The sequence below is a fragment of the Electrophorus electricus genome, chromosome 11 (genome assembly GCF_041902795.1).
Source record: "Electrophorus electricus isolate QZ-2024a chromosome 11, ASM4190279v1, whole genome shotgun sequence".
NCBI lineage: Eukaryota > Metazoa > Chordata > Actinopteri > Gymnotiformes > Gymnotidae > Electrophorus > Electrophorus electricus.
The window spans coordinates 24,901,038-24,921,280 of NC_137507.1; the positions used below are offsets into that span (position 1 = coordinate 24,901,038).

Below are 20,243 nucleotides of genomic sequence, written 5' to 3' on the forward strand. Positions count from 1 at the left end.
AGTGCAAAAAAAATAAAAAATAAAAGATAGTAAAATAAAGCCTTTGGAGGGCTTTTAAAATTTTATAGTTTACATGTTTTTATTCTATAATTTACATGCTATTCAAAAATAACAAAACATTCCAAAAACAAATGATCAATCAGGCAGTTTTTGTATGAGGAGAACATTTTATTTGGAGGTCATTATCTGATAGCATGTTGATACTCCTTTTACAGAACAGCTGTTACTATAAAATCTCAAAGCCTACAAATATTTGGTGGAAAACTTAGGAATTGTTTTGGAAAGGTTTTTGTCTGCATTATGGTTTGTTCCAATCAGTGCAAATTCTGTACATACCTTTTAACTTTGGAGCTTTCTAAGAATTGGTGCCAATTGTTCTCAACCAGTATAGATAGAAATGCTTAAATACTTAATACTTAATATGATGGCGTTAAAAATCGAGATGCTTTATTTCATCCCCGCCAGTTAGAGTGGACATATGATTATGATTTCAATAAGGTAAAAACAACAGCATTGTTGTGGCAGTATTACTTGCATATCGGTAGACTAGTTGATGAAAAACACAGCATATAGTATATGTAATATAACATCCTGTAGCTACCCTAACCTCAACATCTATAACACGCACATCAATGGTGCCTATAGTTTAAGCCCGAGTGTTTCGCGACACCAGTCAGGTGATCGTTACTTCGCTACTACGTCTCAACCAAACCAGGCGCACTCCTGAGAGTCTTTGTAACATTACTTTGTACCCGATTTGCTATTTCGACTGCCAGTCAACACGAACTCCCGCCTCTACTAGCTCTAGCAAGGTTGTTCCATCTGTAAACTTATCGATTTGAAGGATCTTCTGTCCTCTCGGAAACACAGTATGTGTTTACAACTTGTTATTTTTAAGAAACTCCGCGTACCTTATCGATTTATTGTTTGTGTCCTATGTTGACGTTTCGCATAAGTGTTAGCGTGACGTTGCTAGTCATTTTCCCTGAACTGTTAAGTTACAAGCAGGTGTATCCTGCTCTTTCCTAATTTCGTGTTTCTTTCGTATAGTTACATTAGCTCTGGGTGAGTTTTTCCCTGACGTAATAGTCACAAACAGGAAGTTCATTCAAATGTAACTAAAGTGAGCTGACAGTGTACTTGTGAGCTGGAAACGTTAGTTTCACTATCCTGAGACCACTTGTTCTGTGATGAGAGGCATGATCACTTGCCATGGAGTGACGTAAACTACCGCATGTCAGACAGACCCAGTCACCTCCTTGGACTCCAGCTTTCTTTCTGTACTGTTGAACGTTGTTCTTTCTGATGTTGGTCTCTTTGATAGTGTTTTTAGAGTACCTATTCATGGTCTTGTTCAAACTGAAGCTTTGGACAGTTTGGTGTATAATTTTTATTTGCACACATTGAGTCTGTTTGACAAACTAAGTTTCTAACAGACTACAGATATCTGTTGTTAGTGCTTTGTATAAGCATGGACACACTTCTCCCTTAAATTCACATTCTGTATTTCCTTCATACAGCACACAGTGTGATGACACTGTAAACAACCTTTGTCTTTCTGCTTCACCATGGCATCAGTAACTGTTGGCGAGAATCAGCTTCAGAGGATAATCAGAGACTTGCACGGTATCACAATTTTACTCGCATAGCCCTGTCTTTCATGGGACTCCATTCAATCCATTTTGGTTTGAAAGCATCTGGCTCAGAGCTCAGAACCTCTGGGCATTCTTACTTTTTACTTTAGTAAAACAGGAGTGAGTTGGCCAAAGGCACCGTAACACAAAGTCATCGCTGTAACATAGAAGAGCAAGTGTCACTTTGAACACCCCCTCTAAAATGCTCTATGGAAAATTTAGGCCATGACATGTCAGGTGAGCACAGCAACTTTGACTGCTCGCACTAAGACACCTGCATTTTCCTCGTGCAGATGCGGTGGCCGAGTTGGGCAAGGAACACATGGAGAATGGAGAACCCATCACAGACGACAGCGCCAATCTTCACAAATTCTGCTACAAACTAGAATACTTGCTGCAAGTATGACAGACATATACATGCTAGCTTTTACAACTTATTAGCAAATGTGAATTATGTCATATAGTTCGATTTTGAGTGAGGTAGGTACAGCCTCTTAGTAACTTGCATGTGGTGTAGCGTTTTGGAAAGCTTTTGCTCAACCTTTTGGAATCATTTGATCAAAATCTTTGTAGTATGACCAAAAAGAGAAAGCTACATTTCTGGGGAGCAGGAAAGACTACTGGGACTACTTCTGTGACTGCTTGGCCAAGATGAAAGGGACCAATGATGGGATTCGCTTTGTCAAGTCTATCTCTGAGGTAATCTACAGCATTTAGGCAAGACACACACACACACACACACACACACACACACACACACACACACACACACACACACACACACACATACACAGGGCTGTAAGCAGAATCAAGATTAGTCAACAAATCTGCTTCACATAAAGCAGTAAACCACAAACCACACTTCAATTAATGACAAAGTGATAAACCTTCACTTCAGTTAATGAATAATGAACTATTCAACTTAAATTTGTGAATAAATATTTAACTAATTTTCAGTTTGAAATAAACACTGAAACCTACACTAGATAAATAGGCTTACATTGGTTTTGATGTTAATATTCTGATTTTTGTTTATACCGCCTTAGTTTTACAATACACATAGGTTATTACCTTACCTCTCTGAAACCCTTTTCAGAGAGGCAACTAAATGCTGTGCATGCATCACTTTTGTAAAGAGTTCAGATTACAAAAAAAAAATATGTTAAATAAACAATAACTTTGAAAATGTATTCTCCTATTACTGAACTTGGCTATAAAGCTTATTTGATAATAGGAGTATAAACACAAATGTATGTTCAATGGTATTAATGATAGCTGGTCTGTTTTGAGGGAAAAAAATGCCATATGACATTGGGCAAGTTTAGCAGCTAAATAGCCTATAAAAAACAAACGCATGACAGCTAGCTAATGCAGGAAAGGCATCAGAATGTTGCTGATTCAAAATTAAATTTTATAACTGAGGTTCTGGGGGCGGACGGGGTGTTATTTTCACTTTCCTTATAGCTAGACATGGTTCTGCAGACATTCAAACAGAGAAGATTGTGGTCAGGCGTCACTGCACTCATGTTTGACTGCTCTTAAGTAGTCTTAAGTAGTAGTTTCATTATTTTTTCTTTGCTGACTGGATTTCATTTCTTGCTGTTTGTTTGTTTGTTTGTTTGTTTGTTTACCTCTATATGGATGTCTAATTTTCTCATGATTCTCTGCTCTTCATTTTGGCAAATAAACGAGGAGGTCACAGCAAAACACTGCCCGAGTCGGATTATGTGCTGTAGGAACTATGGCTTTGTTAGTATAGCTAACAAAGAATATAGAGAACATTACATAGTCCGTCTGAAATCACAAAGCAAAGAATGTTGATCTGTTAGTTCCATCATGCCTTTGGGTGTTTTATGTTTTTCAAGAAACAGACAATAGTGGAGATAAGGAGGTTTCCAATACTTATGATTGTTGAAGTTCAGGTGTTCCTTTTGTAGTTTAAAAGCATGCAGTGCCTTAGGTTAACAAACAAGTATACTCTGTGTTTATGTTCTTCACTGGAGGGGAGCATGCTTGCTGACTTAAACCTTAAAACCCCAAGAACACTATTAGTGGAATGATACTGGTTAGCATACTTCACTGTGCTGTTTATGAGTAAACTTTGAATTCTTTGGTTTGACACCTCCTGCTTAGGGACTTCTCCTGAGGTGTGTAGAAGAACAGGCTTTAGGCTTTCCTCACCATGGAGTCCCTTTTTAAGACACATAAGATATAGGTCCTGACATGATGACTGAAGTTTTAGTGATATGCCTCAGTATCAAAATGTCAGAACATTTTCCATAGTTTGCTGTGATGGTGTTATTCTTCACCTGCTGTGTGGAAGTCCCATCAGCTGTCTGTGTGTTTTAATTTCATAATTTACTGTAATCTAACCATCTGCAGTGTTACTGGGTGAGTCACATTCACTCAATGAATTGAGGCTCAGTAATCTGGAAAGTCAGGTTAAAACCTTTAACCTTTAAAACTGAAAATGTTTTTTAATTTGTTTGTTTCTACAGTGTTATCTGTGTTGACAAGATATCTATTTTAATGACATACACTCATGGAAAAAATTAATTATACCCTCCAATGTTTTAATTTGTCAGCACCTAAATAACAGTTATGTGGCACTCACCAGCTTCTATTAACATGTAACCTCAGGTGACAAAAAAAAACTCAGTAGATTTCAATACGTGGTTATTTTTTGCAAAAAGTAAACCAAAATTCAGATATAACAGATTATAGTGAAACTATGTTAAACACTAAAAACAGAGTAAAAAAAACATATGTCAGTATGTTCTGTGCAGTTTAAGGCTGCTGTGAAGTGAATCTAATTATACAGTTCATACCAGCTCACATGAAATTACTCATTTTGATCATTTGTTCTGTTTTTTGCAGTTGAAGACATCGCTGGGAAAAGGGCGAGCCTTCATCCGCTACTGCCTGGTACACCAGAGACTTGCAGACACGCTTCAGCAATGCCTTATGAACCAAAGAGTCACTTGGTAGGAGAATGGAAGCTACAGTTGTTCACTGTCATACCCCAAGCGTTTTTAAATGTGTGGTAGAGGAAGTTATATTGTCTGAGGTATACAACCTGTGACAGGAGGAGTAGGCAAATTAAGCAATGTATGAATCTTTAGTCTATGCTGGGAAACCCTTTCAGATTTTGAAATGCGAAACATGAAACCTGCTATATGCATATTTTCCTACAGTCTTGTGACTGGTTATGCAAGCAGGTACAGTAGTCAGCATGAAACCCTCTGCAGCTGCCCAAATGGATCAAATGCTGAACTGAAAGTCGACATTAAAATGTTATGAGGAAGTGGGCTGAGAGGTGAGCGTACTAAGAATTGGAAAAAAGCAGATTCTGGAAAGGAAGTTATGAAAAAATCATACTGCCTTTCAAATAAAGGTACCTGTCCAAGAAACCCCATAAGGTTAAAAAGTAACTATGTGAATGTTCTTCCACAGTATATTTTTTAGGGTTCATTTCTTCATTGGCTGAGTCTGCTGACAACATGGAGAGCCTAACTTGGGGGAAAAAAAGACCTGAACAATATTATAATTTTATAAAAATGATAAGCCTGAGTCCTGGATTTTTTTCTGTGACAACAAAATAAAAACAAACAAATAAACAAAAGAACTTTGATTCAAGAATTATTAGTGTAGTAAAAGGTAGAATATGCTGATGCAGTTGTGCAAAAGAAGCAGTAGAAATACTGATTAAAAAAGATCCTGCAGGATCAATTAACGTAATTACAGTATGTCTGTTCTAACTCATACTTTGATGGAAGACGGTTCGGCACTAAAGAGCTGAAGTGAATTTCAGTTTTTGGTCTTTTAATATGGTCTAACTTGGGCTAGATAGATTTTTTAAAAATGAGTTGAAATGGCACAGTACAGTGTTGAACTCTGTTTTGTAAGCTTATAATGCTGCTCATAACCACAGAACACGACTGCCATATGCTCATCCCTCTTCTTTCTGTTTCTGGTTTTACTTCAGTTTGGAGGAGCTCTCTCTTCCTCTCTTGGCATAAATGACTTGTTTGTAAACAGCATTTTGGAAACAGGATCAGTGTATCCTTCAAAAAAATGTCTGGGAGTAAACTACACATACATGTTTGTGTCTGAATGTTTGTAGAGTTGGCACATTTGCATGTTTGAGACATGCCATGCTGTCGTGTGGTTACAATTTTCCTACAATGCAGTGAATATTGTTTTTGTGCAGTGATTGGTGGGTAGGCTTTCTTCCCATGCAGTGATTGGTTGATACTTTTTTCTGTTCATGCAGTGACTGGTACTATGCCCGCAGTCCCTTTCTGAAATCCTACTTCAACGTAGACATAATCAATCACCTGTATGAGCTGAACGAGGTTCAGTTTGATGTGGCATCCAGAGGATATGATCTCGACTCAGAGTGGCCCACTTTTGCCAGGTTATCCAGATATTAACTCCCTAACAACTACTCAGTACACACACACACACACACACACACACACACACTTTAAAGCTTGCTATACTAACATGTGCTTGAAGTACATGTTTGTGTAAGGCTACTGCACCTTTACTCTAAGGATGTGGTTTCAACACCTTTTTTTCTGTGCATTCCGCTGCTAATAGGCTTACTTCCTCTTTGCCTACGACCACTTCCTATTGCAATCCTAAGCAAATATTTGAGTTACTGGTGTTCACTCCAAGAACCATAAAAAGCACCCTGCCTTTGTGGTTGTGTTCATTGGGATGTTAAATGGCGAAAACTGATTTTAGGTCAGTACTCATCTGAGAAGAAAATATAGTTAACTTACTACCTTACTTACTGAAGCCTACTATGTGTCTTCCACATTTGTAGGAGAACCCTGGGATCAGCTACCCACATGTGGAGACCACCCAGCCGCTGCTCCAGTGTCAACAGCCTGGTCAGCAATTATTCACAGGTTCTCCTCCACCCTACCTACATTCTGTACAACAAATGCACTGCTTAACAGGGGTGTCTGGGTGTTTTTTCAAAGAGATATTTAGTGTTTGCTTTATTGTAGCGCTTAATGTTTAAATATATCTGTTATATGCTTCTGAGTAGTATAAAAATGTACATTGGGAGATTGACAGCTCAAATCCAAATTCCATGGACGGAAGCTATTGAGCTCTCAACTAGCCATGCTCTTTGGGTGGGTAGGATGACCTAGTTCCTTTCTCCATGATACAAGAAAGAAGGTCATCTACATAGCTTAGGGTTGTTAGTGCTCACCTCCAAGAAGCTGTCTTATGGCATTGGCAACCTGAAAAGATGTGGTGGTTGGCTTCATTGTCTCAGAGGAAGCCAGTCTTACCTTCCCAGGTTGGGAAATCATATGATGTGGGAGACCTATCTAGTGGGGTGGGAACTGGCAACAACAAAATCAGGTGAAGACTGGATAATAAACAACAACAACCACCTTTTGTCAGTAATCACATATATGGATATTGGATGTTTAGATCCAATGTGTGTTCTGTTCCTCATAAGGTGGTATTACTTTAGGTAAGTTAATTGTTTTTTCTGGGGGGGGGGGTTGCCTTTTTGTCCTTTTTGCAGCCAGCCGAGGAGTTTCTCCCATGCCCAGACTTTGGGAGCAATTTGCTTAGTGATCTGGGAGAACTGGGAGAAATCTCTTGTAGTGGTGTGGATGAATTGCGTGCCGAACTTGACCGGTCAGAGCTACAGCAACAAAATCTTCTAAAGGAGGTTCATCGGCTCACCGATGAAGCTGCAGAGTTAAGGCGGGAGGTCAGGGATCTCCAAGGGAAGCTGCTTGTTGCAGAGAATGTCAATCAAAAGCCACACAATGAAAGGGACCAATTGTTTGACTCATCCCAGAAGCAGGAAGCAGAGCAGGCTAATGGAGAGTTGACTGGAAGTCTGCAACCTATGACAAAGGAACCTGTGGCCCTGAAGGAGAATGAGGAGAGACTTGCTGAGCTCCAAGCCGGCCTCGAGAAAGAGAGAACTGCCACACTGCGACAGACCAATGAACTACAAGCGGCAGTTAACCACCTCGAAGAGGCATTGCGTCTTAAGGAGCAGGAAGCTAGGAGCCTGCAAATCCAACTGCAGGACATGCAGAAATCAATAGAGGAGGAGAAAAACCAGGTGGAAGAGATGAAGAAGAGAGAACAAGAAGGACACGAGGAGTTGCACCAAAGGAATAGTCAGATCTTGTCTCTGCAAGAGCAGCTGAAATTGAAGGAGACAGAGCTCTCTTTTGGCAATCTGAAGATCCAGCAGTTAGAAAACCAAAGCCAAAGACTTTCTGAACACAACCAAAGCATGGAAAACCAGGGCAAGAAGCTGGAAGAGTACAAGACCCAGTGTTCCAGTTTAATGGAGATTAATGCTAAGTTGCTTCATACGATAAAGAGGGCAGAAGAGAGCAGCAAGGAACTTGCCGAGAGCAAGGCAGCATTGGAGAGGGAACTAACCATTTTAAAAGCCTCTGAGACATTCCATGCAAGGCTGGATTCAGCTGGTCTTATAGCAGAGGAGCAAGAAAAGAAACCCCTGGAAGAGAACCAGCATTTGGAGGAGAGCATCCAAAAAGCCCAGATGAAGAGTGAGGCTGGGGAAGTAGAGGTAAAGATATTAGAGAAGAGTGAGCTTCAGGTTGCCGTGAAAGAGAAGCATGGAGAGCTTTATGTTAGACCAAGTTCGATGGACACTGAGACTGGGGCTGACCGACACTTGAAGGCTGACCTAGATAAAGAGCGGGCAAATAAAAATGAAGACCTCTATGCATCCCAACTAGACCTGAACATGAAGGAGGTTTCCAGGCTTCAGGGAGAGGTTATGGATCTACAAGCCCTTCTCCAAGTGAGTGCTGAAGAAAGGCTCAAGATCCAGGCAATGCAGGAAGTGACCGAGGCCTCCAGGGAAGACCTCCACAGTCAGTCTGAGCAGCTCAAGGCTCAGGTGGAGGAGCTGAACCAGCAGCATGTAGCGGAGCTCCTGCAGTGCAGAGAGAGAGAGGAGGCAATAGCAAAGGAGCGGGACAGCGAAGCCCATGCTCGAGCGGACATCCAAGCTCAGGTGGCTTCCATACAAAAAGAGCTGGACATGCTGAAACGTCAGCACAGCTCCGTGGCTCTGCAGAATGCAGAGGCTCGTGAGGCGCTACACACAGCCAACATTGAGATGGCTGAGCTGGGCATCCAGGTATGCCTGCTGACCAGGCATAATGAGGAACTTGTTGCCAAGCTGCAAGAGTTGGAGAAGAAGGCACAGAAGGAGGTGCAGGCCCTCAACGACTGTGCAGAGAGCTTGAGCAAGGACAACACCCGGCTCCTTGAGGAGCTTTATCAAGTGGAGGAGCTGCACAAAGCCATGAAGGAGCTACAGCAGAGGCTAGAGGAGGCACAGGAGGAGGCAAGAACCCTGAGGAAGTGCAACCAGAGAGAGATTAATGCTCTTCGTGTTCAGCTTGCTGAACAGGCAACGCATCATGGTGACAAGGAAAAGGTTATTTTGTCATTTCTATCTTCAGAATAAAAGTCCATGGAAAGAAAGAAACATATCTGACTATTATGAGTCTTTTCCCTGCATGCAGGTTTTGAATGAAGATCTGCTTGGAGCACAGTCACAAATGGAAGCAGAGCAGGAGAAGGTGGCCACCCTGGAGACAAGGCTGGCAGAGCTTGAGGTATACTTCCACACGGTTATTGCCTGGAGTCACCACATCTGTTGCTGTCTAATTCGAGACTTACATTAGCTGTATATCAGCACACGATGAACACTGAACACTGAAGTATGTGCAATGATATGCATTTGATTAAAAATGTGTTAGTTATTCTGCAAGTGGATTCATTTAAATTGATTTTTTTTTTACATCTGAATAATGTAGAGTACCACTATTACAGTGTCATAACCATCTCAGTTAACTTGATTTTCTTTTTTTATCTAAAATTTGAAGGTTTTTTTTTTTATCTGAAGTGTATGAATATACCTATATGTTATGGAGAGGCTGTGTGTACTTTGTGTTATTGAAGGCCATTAACAGGACCTACTGTCAGATGATTGAGGAGAAAAATACAAGCATTGCCAGCTGTGATGGATTGCTTCTGCAGAAAGAGGAACAACTGAACCAAATGAAAGAGGACTTGTCAAAGTGAGTGTAATAATGCTTGTATGCAAAGCCAAACCTAAGTAATGACATGTCCCTAGTGTTTGGGTACTTTGTACACCCTCATTTGTGGTGTTGTGTCAGGGCTCAGGAGAAATTTGCCCTGGCCCAGAAAGCCTGCCAGGACCTCAGTGAGAACCTACAGAAAATTACCTCAGAGAAACAGACCTGTGATTTGAAGGCATCTGCAGAGATAGATGATCTCTACCGTACCAAGAGGAACCTGGAGGAGAGGCTTGTGGAGCTCATTAGGTACCTACAATACCACATGTAATATACACTCGCTGGCCACTATACTGGGGAAACCTATATGCCATACACCTGCCAATTTATGTATTCATGTCTAATCAGCCCATTATGGGGCTGCAGCGTAATGGATAAAGGCATGCAGACACAAGTCAGGAGCTTCTCTTATGCTCACATCAAACATCGGAATGGAGGACAATAATGAGATTAGTTTGAGTATTTCTGCTGATCGTCTAGAATTTTCACGCACAGCACACTCTAGAGTTTACACGTAATCATGTGAAAAACAAAATAAACCATCCAGTGGGTGGTGTTTCTGCTGGCAGAAATATAGTGTTGAGAAAGGTTAGAGGAGATTGGCAATCTGGTTCTGTCTGCAAGAAGGCTATGTTAACTCTGATAACCAATCTTTATAACTGTGATTAGCAGTAAATCTGCCTTGTGTCAACAGTTTTTAGGCTGTTAGAGGTGTGATGGTGTGGGGGTTATTTCAATGGCAGGCGAATTGGAAGAATGCTTATCTTACAATGATCTCTTTGAGCAGTTTCAGTCTATGTTGAGAGATGTACATCTGTACTGAATCTGTATCAGTTAGGGTAATAAATGACCTACTGGTTGCAGATGATTTTTGAATATATTTGTCTTCCTGCATCCCTCTACCGCCTTTGACACATTATGGCATGACATTTTTATCTACAACCTCAAAAATCTGGTAGCCAGCACTAATGCTGCACTAATGTGGTTCGAGTCACATGCCCCTGACAGGCAGCAGTTTCCCTTTATTGGTGGGTTTAAGTCTGATCCATCTATCCCATCTCATGGTGGTTCCTCCTTACCTTTCTACCCTCCTTCATCCATATTCTGGTCCTGCAGCTGATCCTAAACTCTGGGACAGTGTTTCTGCTCACCTACATGGCTGAAATTCACGCCCTTCTTTAAGATGAAATAGTCGAAAACCTTCCTCTTTCAGCTTGCCTTCTCAAGGCCATAAATACTTCAGCTTTGTGACTCCTCATTTTATTAAGTTATTTATTAACTTACTTCATGGATTGTTTATTTATTTATTTAACTGTTAATGCATATTCAGTCTCTAATTGGCATCCTTAGTTTCTCTTTTCATTGCACTGATCTTGAGTGTCTTGAAAGGTGCTTCTAAATAAAATTCTAATGTCTGCTATACTTGGCGCACATTTGTCTCATTAATGTCGTTTGTGCATTGCTTCATTGCGACAGCCTGTGTGAATAGTGTTGCTCCCTTTATGGCCACAATTACCCATCTAATAATGGCTACTTCCAGTGTGATAATGTACAAAGCAGACATTTGAAATGACTTGTGCTCTGAGATGAAAAAGCACAAGTCATCTCCGACTGGTTCCATGACCTTGTCAATGCGTTTGCTGTACGTCAGCATTTGTGTGGTATAACAGGAGATTCACAGTTTGAATGTGCATCTGCAGCACTTTCTGAAAGAATTGCATCATCTTCCTTAACCATGCCACAAAGAAATGAATGTGATCTGTGAGAAAATGGTGGTCAAGTTCAAGTTCAAGTTCAAGAGGTTTTATTGTCATTTCAGCTATATACAAATACACAACAAAAATGAGAAATGTTCCTCCAGGACCATGGTGCAACATAAAAACAACAGTGCAACAAACAACATGCTACACAAGTGCATACCCTGGTCATACCCTGTAACAGTGTGTGTTCCTAATAAAGTCAAATGAGTGTATGTGCCTACATATCCTCAATGAACATTTGCCTATGACAAGATTTTATACCAACCAAGATGCATAATTTTAAAGGATAAATCTATACAACATGCACGATGTATTGTCCTTCAGCAGCAATAGCTCACTCATTGCGAAGAACCGCTATTCATGGCTCTCTGCTTCCCCCTGTAGGGACAAAGATGTACTTTGGCAGAAGTCGGACGCTCTGGAATTTGAACAGAAGCTAAGAGCAGAGGAGGAGACGGAACGAGACCTGCCCTACTGCCTCGGCTGCCACACGCAGTTCACCTGGTGGCTGCGTCGGCACAACTGCAAGTGAGCAGCACCTTCTGTTTCCCCAGAAAGAACCCACAACTTCTTATAGAGCTAACAGTAAGGAATAGCTCCTTAGTGACACAAGCATCAGGTTTTTGTTATTGGTTATAAGTACATCCATGAGGCTTTTCTTTTTCTTTATGCAGTTGCAGTTTCTTTATGCACTTTTTCTTTATGCATACATGCAGTTTGTTTTGAAGTCTATTGTGGTAAAAATCAAGTATATGTAAGTATGTATGTGTATACATACATATATATATATATATATATATATATATATATATATATATATATATATATATATATATATATATATATATATATAATCATTTTTTTTTAGATTCTTTGGTACTAGCATTGGCCTAAGCCTCCAAAATGAGAAATTATGACGGTTGTTTTTGGTTTCTGACATATAATAAGTAATATATAAAAAACATATAAGTAGTACTATAGGAAATAGAAGTAGATCTGAAGTACACTGAGCATGTAGAAATCTGTGTAAGAAGTAGTGGTTTTGATGTCACACCTTTTGCTTATATGTCTGGCAGGCTATGTGGTCGCCCCTTCTGCCACTCCTGCTGCAATAATACAGTGATCGTCCACCAGGGCGGTAATAGAGAGCGCTGCTGTAAGGACTGCTATGATCAGCACAGTGCCATAGCAGAAGGGCCCCCTCAGGAGGACCTAGGTGGTCCCTCCCAGCCACGTCTCTATCCCTCCGCCTCTACTCCCACCAAACACAGCATGCTTAGCGACGCAGGTGAGAGGTCAAAAGTCAGGGGTCAAAGGTCATAGAGGATTCACTCAGGCTTTCTGGGTCAGTCCCAGCCTCTAGAAAAACTCTGACCTAGGTTGTGCTTCCTTTTATATCTATTTTGAAGGAGACTTTAATTGGCTATTGGATTAACTATACAGTGATGTGAATGACATCAGCACACTGCATAAGGAGCTTTGCGGCTTGTAGTGCTGTGTTTTGGCAAGCTTTCTAACTGTCACATGCTACAAACAGAGATCACTTCCTCTCCAACAGTGTGCACAACTGCATGTTCTCAACAGCTTAGGCAATATTGCATCAGTCATGGAGACCATGCCAAAAATTACACGGCAATCGCTGAAAAAGCTGCTTTGCTACGTTATCTCTGGCATCTGGGGCTAATTGGTGGAAATGCATTAACAAGCGCAACATGCTGTCTCCGCCACACTGCAGCGCTGCAATCCCCCAGGCTAGATGACATGGCTTTCGACATCATCACGGACGAGGAGGTGAACGGCATCCTCGACAATGACTCACTGCTCTTCACCACGGCTTTGTGCCCGGAGAGTGGGGCGCAAGGGCCAGAGGAGCTGTGAGTCACACACACACACAATATTGTATTATCTTTACAGGGTACTTTGAATTGTTTATTACTGTGGACAAACAATGCTGTGCTTACACCTAAACTTAACCCTGACCTCAACCTCATTAACAACATGCAAATCTTTTGGCTCTTTGCTTGATTGTACAAACAGAAGATGAATTATTTTGTTTAAAAAAAAAAAAAAAGCGCTAAAAAAATAGATAAATAATACACACAAAGTTTGGTAAATGTGGGTGTGTTTGATGTGCCCAGTGGCATTGCCAAGGCCAGTACCAGTAACCTGACTGCAGAGGAAGTGGAGGAACTGCCGGCTTTGGTGCAGGACACCGAGCTCTGCCTGATAACGTCTGGAGAGATGACGTACGTGTGCACTGCACAAACCACAGCCCTATCAAATGCACTTTTAATGAGCTGTGTCATAGTTCTAAGAAGCAGATGGTTATGTATGTCAGCAGTGGGGCAAGGCTTAGTATATTTTCCTGTCCTGACGCAGCTGATGTCAACTGACGTTAACTGATGTATGGATGACGAAGTTGAATATGGTGCGGTAAATCAGGAGAAGACAAATCTGTGCAGTGCAGTGTTGTGGCCAGTGCAGTGATCTTCACTAGAATTTGGCACACGTACTAGTAATAGATCTAATCATCTACCAAAAGGCCTACTTTTATTGAAGCAAAAGTTCACAAAACAGGTAGTTTTGTACTGTAAGTGGTCTCCTGTAGGTGGACAGTGGGTTATCAGTAATGTGTGTGTGTCTCCTCTGGGTGGTCAATGGATTATCATTGCTGTGTTTGGTCTCCTATAGGTTGTCTGTGCCTTTAACTATGGAGGAGATTGCTGAGTTTGGGGAGGAGTCCAGAGAGCTCTTCATCAAGTCTGGATGCTACAGTCGCCTCCCCATTACTGTGGCTGACACTGGGCCCACCATTTGCTGGGAGTTCTCCTCCACACCTAAAAGCATCTCCCTCTGTGTGGTATACCGAGAGAGTGCCGAAACACCGCTAGAGCAGACCAAGGTAATACGCACCATGCAAAAAGTGCAGTATTTTGGGCTATACGTGTATAGGCACCCTTTTAGAGCAGGACAAGGTCTCTCTCACACACATACACACACACACACACCCTCACTCATACTCACAAAGTATGACTTACTGAGGTAAAACTGCACATACATTCTTCACTAGCAGGCCAAGGTGCTTCTTGTGTATACACACACACACACACACACACACACACACACACACACACACACACATGCTTTGCCCTCTCCTACTTAAACCTTGTGAGCGATCCCCTAAAAAAGCCTCTTCCTCTTACAGGTTCTCATCCCCCTGACAAGGTGCAGCTCTCACAAGGAAACCATCCGGGGCAAGCTGAAAGCCTGCAACCCTGGCGAATACTCTCTTATCTTTGACAACTCTTACTCCAGGTGAGCATGTGCAGCACACATGGACTGCTTAGATGCTGGAACACGTCCGGCATCTGGCCTCCTTCTGACCGTGATGTGTCTGTGGCCCCACCCTTCTTCCTCCAGGTTCATCTCAAAGAAAGTTTTTTACAGACTGAGCATGGAGCAGCCAGTGGTGTAAGATGGCAGCGATTGACTGTAAACGGGAGAGCATTCACCACACACACACACACACACACACACATATACCAGTGCACACCTCTGTCTAGGTCAAGCAACCCCTGGTTTATGAAGGTACTCTAATGTCATAATTAACCTCTAGCCATTTCCGGTAAGACTTAGTGAAGACTTAGTCTTTCATTCATTCATCCTCAGAACATCGAACACTACATCTGTATCTGTACAATAAGAACAGAGACATGACACAATGCCACAAATCAAAAGTGGAAGCTTTAAAAGTTAACATGGTTCTTTATCTTTGAAATAGGAAGAACTGAAGCATGCTTGTGGGTTGAGGCTTTATGACATCCAGTATAAAATGCCATGAAACTTGGCGAACTATGTGGTCACTCTATGTTCAGAATAAGGGAATCACAAGGCTTGACACAGTATAATAATGATAACAAATAGAGGCTATTTTAGATACTGTATTGATTAACTGACATACATATGCAGCCATGTTAGTATGGCTAGGAGCTCAAATATATCTACTTTACTACATATTAGAATTATTTAACATGTGTAGACTAATAAATTATACATTTATGTAAAGCATTTGCAGGTTTTACAGTGATTTTAGTTGATCCCTTGTGGAAATATTTATTACACTTAATGTCAAAACTGAAATGATGACGTAATGTTTACTGGATCTCTAAAAGAAATTATATTTTTTAGAGCACAAATTTCAAATTTAATTCGCACCTTTAATTTGCAAACATCTTCTTCTGTATGTACGGAGACTACCTTGGGCATCGCACGACAGTTTCCCTTATGCTGAGATGAAATCAGTAATTGTGCTGGCACATGCAGCCCATAATAAGAGGTAAACCCATTTTCACAGCAGTGTGATTTTTACCAGCCCACATTTTCCTTCTGCTGACATGAAGCAAAATTTTACTGGCAATATCTTAACCACTGCTGTTTCTTTGCTCTGTTCAACTCTTGATCTGTAACTCAGGAATATAGTGACAGGAACATAGGGTACACCAAGCTCTGCCTGGTTCCCAATGACAAATGCAATATTTTGTTAAAGGTATAAATTTCCACTCATACTTGTAGTGACAAGCATTACATTGTTAATAGAATAATACTGTTACATAACTTATAGTAGGACACTGTAAAAGAAGGATTATGATGCTGACCGTGATATCTGCGTGGCACGCCAGTGGTGGTTTGTAATAGAACTGAATGTGATTAAAGTGACAGCGTTGTGTGATTGTCTCGGCGATGTGTGAGCAGATTTCTCCATGCTTTTGAACAGTAATTAAGACACTTTGCACTTGAAAAGCGCCTTCAGCTGGATATCTCTTCAGATTGGCCTCTAATTTGCAATTAGTCTTAATTAATTTTTGATAAGCCAGCCCTACAGGTTTTTACACTGCAATGCGAGATGCGACACCCCGCGTGCGCTCAAGGCGTTAGCGCCTTCCTCGCGATCGGCTCTCCCTCACCGACTGCGTCTGGATCGTGGTTGCCTGTGGATACGGGAGCAGCGGAGTCGTGCGGGAGGAGGGTGTCCATCTGCAGAGTCCAGCCTGCCTCCCAAGGTTAATGAGCTCATTGTAAACCATCGCACACCCTCCAAGAGGCCTCGCCTGCCTACCACCGATCTGAGGTTTTACACACACACACACATACACATTGATAGAGGAAGAGATAGATGTGCAAGGACGTGTTCAAAAGAAATGTGGGCTGAATATAAATGGAGTCTGGAGATGGCAATGCTCGTCACTGTGAACCAGTCACACAGCCCTATACTGCAAAACACGAACGCACACCTCCACCTGATGTTCAGACACGTGTGCAATAAGCTGTAGCAGATTCCTAAAGTATACAAATACCCATAAAGTGACGCGGGGATGCGCACCCAAGAACAAACTGAAAGACGCGGGGTGTTTATGTGGCTATGAAAAACAAGCATCGGTGTTTATTGTCTTGCAAAGGGTTGAAAGCAATCAAACGTACTGTAATGACCCAGTGTGCAGACGTGTCTGACGAACAAATCCGGCGCTTTCACTGAATGATCGTTCAAGTGCTGGATGTGACTCGGGTGCTGAAAGAACGCGAGGAGATTAGTTTTATTCCGGAACCGCGCTTCCAGTCAAATCTACCCGGTCATTCATCACTCGTCACCCGCGGCATTACGCGGCAACAGCCACTTCAAGGCACTCTGCCCTCTGGATTGGATTCCAGAGCTGTCATTAGCTAGGTGAGAGAGAGCTGTGACTGGTGGCATCCATTTTGGATCACGCTCAGCTGAAAGGAGCCATAAATCTCTCGCTGAAGAGCGTTGCCGCTCGCCGCGCGTCCTGCTCCAGAACACTTCCCACAGAATGAGCGCGGCGTCGCAGACAATAACGCGGTGGCAGCCCAGAACTATGAGCAACCTCATATGTCCAATGGGTGGTTTAAAAGGCACGAAGTCATGAGCTGGCCGCTTGTCAAAGTTCCTGTGGGAAGATTGTTTGGGAAAAAAAATTTGTTATAGGTGAGGGGAAGTAGATTTTTTAGATATTTGCATAGACCACAGACTGAGGAGGCTAAAACATTTTTTTTCAAGTATCCTAACTTATCCTATTGATATTGGATTTCAAGCGGATCCCTGAGACACCGTTACGTTTTTGCATGTGGGGGTCAGTTTCGTAATGTGCTGTAGACTTTGCGACCACCAGATGGCAGTGTCAGCCATCACAACCTTGCTCCAATGACGGTACTGCGGCCGACGGCAACCGATTTTAGTATCCCCGTAAATGTGATTGATTTGTTGCACATTCCTGTTCATGAATGTATTGGACCGAGACGGTCTATTAAAGCCTGTATGCAAGTGGATGCTTCTCGCTCCTTCTCTTCTGCACTTCGATGATTGAGTCAGATCGGCCAAATCGGTGCTTTTTTACCTCACAAAAAAAAAAAAAAAAAAAAACCCGGAAAGAAAAGCAAGGTGATGATTTTAGGTGAAAACTGTCGCTATTATTCAGTCCAAATACTAACCCCTATGGAGTTGCATTCTGTGAATGGAATGTGTGTGCATGCTTGTGTGTAGGCCTACATGTGTGTTGAGCTATGTGTGTGTGAAAACTCACAGCTGAGGTAATGGATTCACTGCCGTTCCTTCTCAGAGTGTTTGCTCATGTCAAACACAATTTCATTCTTGCCTTTTCTCCTGCGGTCCACCAAGGCCTTTCAACGCAAACTCCTTCTCCCTCAAACAAAGAGGTTATATTGCTCAGAAAGCCTCTGCCTCATTCTCTCCTACTCTCATATATTTATTAGTTGACCCATATGACCTTACACTCATGGCACCCATATATTTCTTTCCCGTTGCCTACTTCAGTTCATGTGTGTAAATAAAGTAAATAAATGTTTCATGTGTTGTATGTAATGAGCAATTGGAAGAAATGCATGGCCATAACCCACAAAGTTTCCTCTCTACCCTGAGGATGGAAGAGGGAGATATTTTAGTCCTGTTTGTCACCTTGGACTTCCTGCCATCCGTCACCTCCTCTCTCCGGACCCTGCCAGTTTCAGTGTGTCGCACTTTTTGCTCAGAGAGACAACGTGGAGCCAAATGATAGTGCTGAGAGAGAAGGAGGGCGAGAGAGAGAGCATGCACGAGACAAAGAGACATCACCAGGGAATAAGACCAGGCAGTTTCTGTCCTGATTTTATTGAGCTGTTTGACAGAGAGAAAAGCAAACCTTGACCTGTATGTAGTTCCTGTCTGTATTTCTGTATGTAGAGACTATATGGTGACTTTTATCCAAAGGAGGATGTGCTCATGCAGGTTTCATGAAATATTTTAGGTGTTCCTTGCTGCCTACTGCTTTTGTAAAAATGTTTTGTTCATTCATGGAGTCTTTTTTTTTTTTTTTTTTAATTTCATCTAGTACTGCACAACTCGTTTAGCTTTCCAATTGATAGCTGTGTTATATCTGTTGTTTCCATGACGACCTGCAGCAGCTCAACCTCCTGTTATAGAACCTCAAAAACATCAGGAATGGCAGAGCGGCGCTTCACGGAGGGGTTCTTGAAACAGACCAGCGTCCAGCAAGAACAAACAGTGCAAAAGTGCAAAAAAAGCTACTCTTTGTAGATACTATTGATGAATGGATCATCACTTACACCGATCAGCAATAACTTTAAAACCACCTGTCTAATATTGTGCAGGTCCTCCTTGTGCTACCAAAACAGCTCTGACCCTTCAAGGTGTCTAAAGGTGTCCTGTGGTATTTGGCACCAGGACATTAGTAGCAGATCCTAATCCTGAAAGTTGCAAGGTGGGGCCCCTATGGATAGCACATGTTTGTCTAGTACATCCCAGAGACGTCCTAAATGATTGGTCAAAGTCATTTGATGCTCACCCATTTGTCCGGCTTCTAACACATCAATGTTAAGAACTGACTGTTCACTTACTGCCTAATATATCTCACCAGTCAAGATAATCAATGTTTTTCACCTAACCTGTCAGTGGTTTTAAAGTTGTGGCTGATCATTTTGTCAAATGTGTAATGTTTTCAGTCAGTGGCCAATTAGGCTTAGTACTGGGCAGATCAGGCAACATTCTTCCATAAAACCTCCTTTTTTGTTTGCTTGATTTTTGTTGTTTTGTAGTGGCAACGTTCTCTCACACTGAGAGCATTTTAGAGGGTACAGCACAGCCAGCTGTGTGTGTGTGAGAGAGAAGGAGAGAAAGAGAGAGAGTACTTACACTTGGCTGCTTTCTTTGACGACTTAATGACGCTGGGAATTAGCTCTAAATGTATCTAGGGCTTTCACCCCTTTTCATATGGTACTCTTGTTCAGGGTGGGATCAAATAAAACAGTGCTCTAAATGTTTTGACTAGCAAACAGAATTTATTTATAAAATGCAGCGATGGGCCTATCCATCCCCCTATCATAGATGAAGACGTCCCATTGCTTCTGCCATCTGAAATCGGTGTGTCACGGATGCGTGTTTTTTCTAGATAGAGCAGCATAAAAGGCCATGTAATTGCAACACTGCGATGCGGGCAAATGCGAAGGATGCTGCTCTCTGGCCCATGGTTTCCATGGATACTCAATCTGGTCTAAAACCCATGCTAATGTGTGTCATTGACTTCCATTAGACAGCAGAGTGGTGTCCAACAAGCACATGCATAGGGTACACAGAGGGGGGACCTAAACATAGCTTCAGAACAAGACTTCTTGCAGGACCCTGGTACGGA

General features: G+C 41.9%; 1 protein-coding gene across 5 annotated transcripts; it reads left to right on the plus strand.

The window, feature by feature from the left end:
• The first annotated feature begins 690 nt into the window (after window positions 1-690).
• On the plus strand, window positions 691-15,594 carry fyco1b (FYVE and coiled-coil domain autophagy adaptor 1b). 5 transcript variants are annotated; one of them, XM_027021189.3, is made up of 18 exons: window positions 697-869; window positions 1,521-1,626; window positions 1,928-2,034; window positions 2,208-2,333; window positions 4,512-4,618; window positions 5,908-6,051; window positions 6,466-6,550; window positions 7,186-9,102; window positions 9,191-9,283; window positions 9,630-9,748; window positions 9,848-10,015; window positions 11,911-12,054; window positions 12,603-12,814; window positions 13,262-13,400; window positions 13,665-13,772; window positions 14,218-14,428; window positions 14,732-14,841; window positions 14,947-15,594. In XM_027021189.3, exons 2-18 carry the CDS (start codon window positions 1,569-1,571, stop codon window positions 14,999-15,001), a joined length of 3,903 nt encoding a protein of 1,300 aa, XP_026876990.2. In that variant the 5' UTR covers window positions 697-869; window positions 1,521-1,568; the 3' UTR covers window positions 15,002-15,594. The 5 variants fall into 5 exon arrangements, 4 of the variants coding, with proteins under 4 accessions (XP_081579568.1, XP_026876990.2, XP_026876991.2 ...); XM_027021190.3 differs by having other exon boundaries at window positions 6,466-6,532; XM_081723442.1 differs by lacking the exon at window positions 1,521-1,626 and having other exon boundaries at window positions 696-869.
• Window positions 15,595-20,243: the final 4,649 nt, after the last annotated feature.